Source organism: Eurytemora carolleeae, unplaced genomic scaffold, assembly GCF_000591075.1.
Source record: "Eurytemora carolleeae unplaced genomic scaffold, Eaff_2.0 scaffold430, whole genome shotgun sequence".
Lineage (NCBI taxonomy): Eukaryota > Metazoa > Arthropoda > Copepoda > Calanoida > Temoridae > Eurytemora > Eurytemora carolleeae.
In genome coordinates, this window is record NW_019397707.1 from 114,646 (window position 1) to 115,253 (window position 608).

General features: G+C 30.8%; 1 protein-coding gene across 1 annotated transcript in view; it reads right to left on the minus strand.

The window, feature by feature from the left end:
• Positions 1 to 423: 423 nt before the first annotated feature.
• LOC111715571 (39S ribosomal protein L22, mitochondrial) overlaps positions 424 to 608 on the minus strand; it is a gene marked incomplete in the record, with an annotated part of 3,683 nt that continues 3,498 nt past the window's right edge. The window contains 1 exon segment of the mRNA XM_023490930.1: positions 424 to 570. Coding sequence (XP_023346698.1) covers positions 496 to 570 — 75 coding nt within the window.

The following is a 608-nucleotide window of genomic DNA, read 5'->3' on the forward strand; positions in this document are numbered from 1 at the left end:
AAGGAACTAACCCTCATAAAAACTTAAAAGTAGGTTTAAATTTTAAGGGGACTGTAAGCGTAATTTCAAGTAACCTTCCATGCAATGATGGCAATGCCCGATTTACAACGGTACCTTTGAAACCTTGAACTGATTAAAAATGTGGATTGTGGAATCTGACACGAATTTTTTTTTGCTACTATAAACAAGAAATGCGCAACTTTCGCAAAAATATCGCAAATAAAAAATAAATAAAAAAATAAACAGTTTAAAGAAACAAAAAACATAATCTAATTCTAATTCTACTTTATCAGACAAGCTTTCAAGGGTACCGTTGTAAATCGGGCAATGCCATCTTTGCATGAAGGGTCACTTGAAATTACGCTTACAGTCCCTTTAATAATTAAGGTATAACATCTGAATAAATCAAATAAGGAAAAAAGATTGAAAACTTAATTATCTTTTATTTCAGAAATGGCAACAATTTTAGAATTTGAAATCTCGAGTTGGTCTAGTTTATGAGATAGGAACAGTTTTAGCTCTCTGCTCACTAATCCATCTTTCCAACATCTCGCCAGGGTTAAATTTCTCCTAAACAATAACAATAACAATAAATGAATTTAATTAAA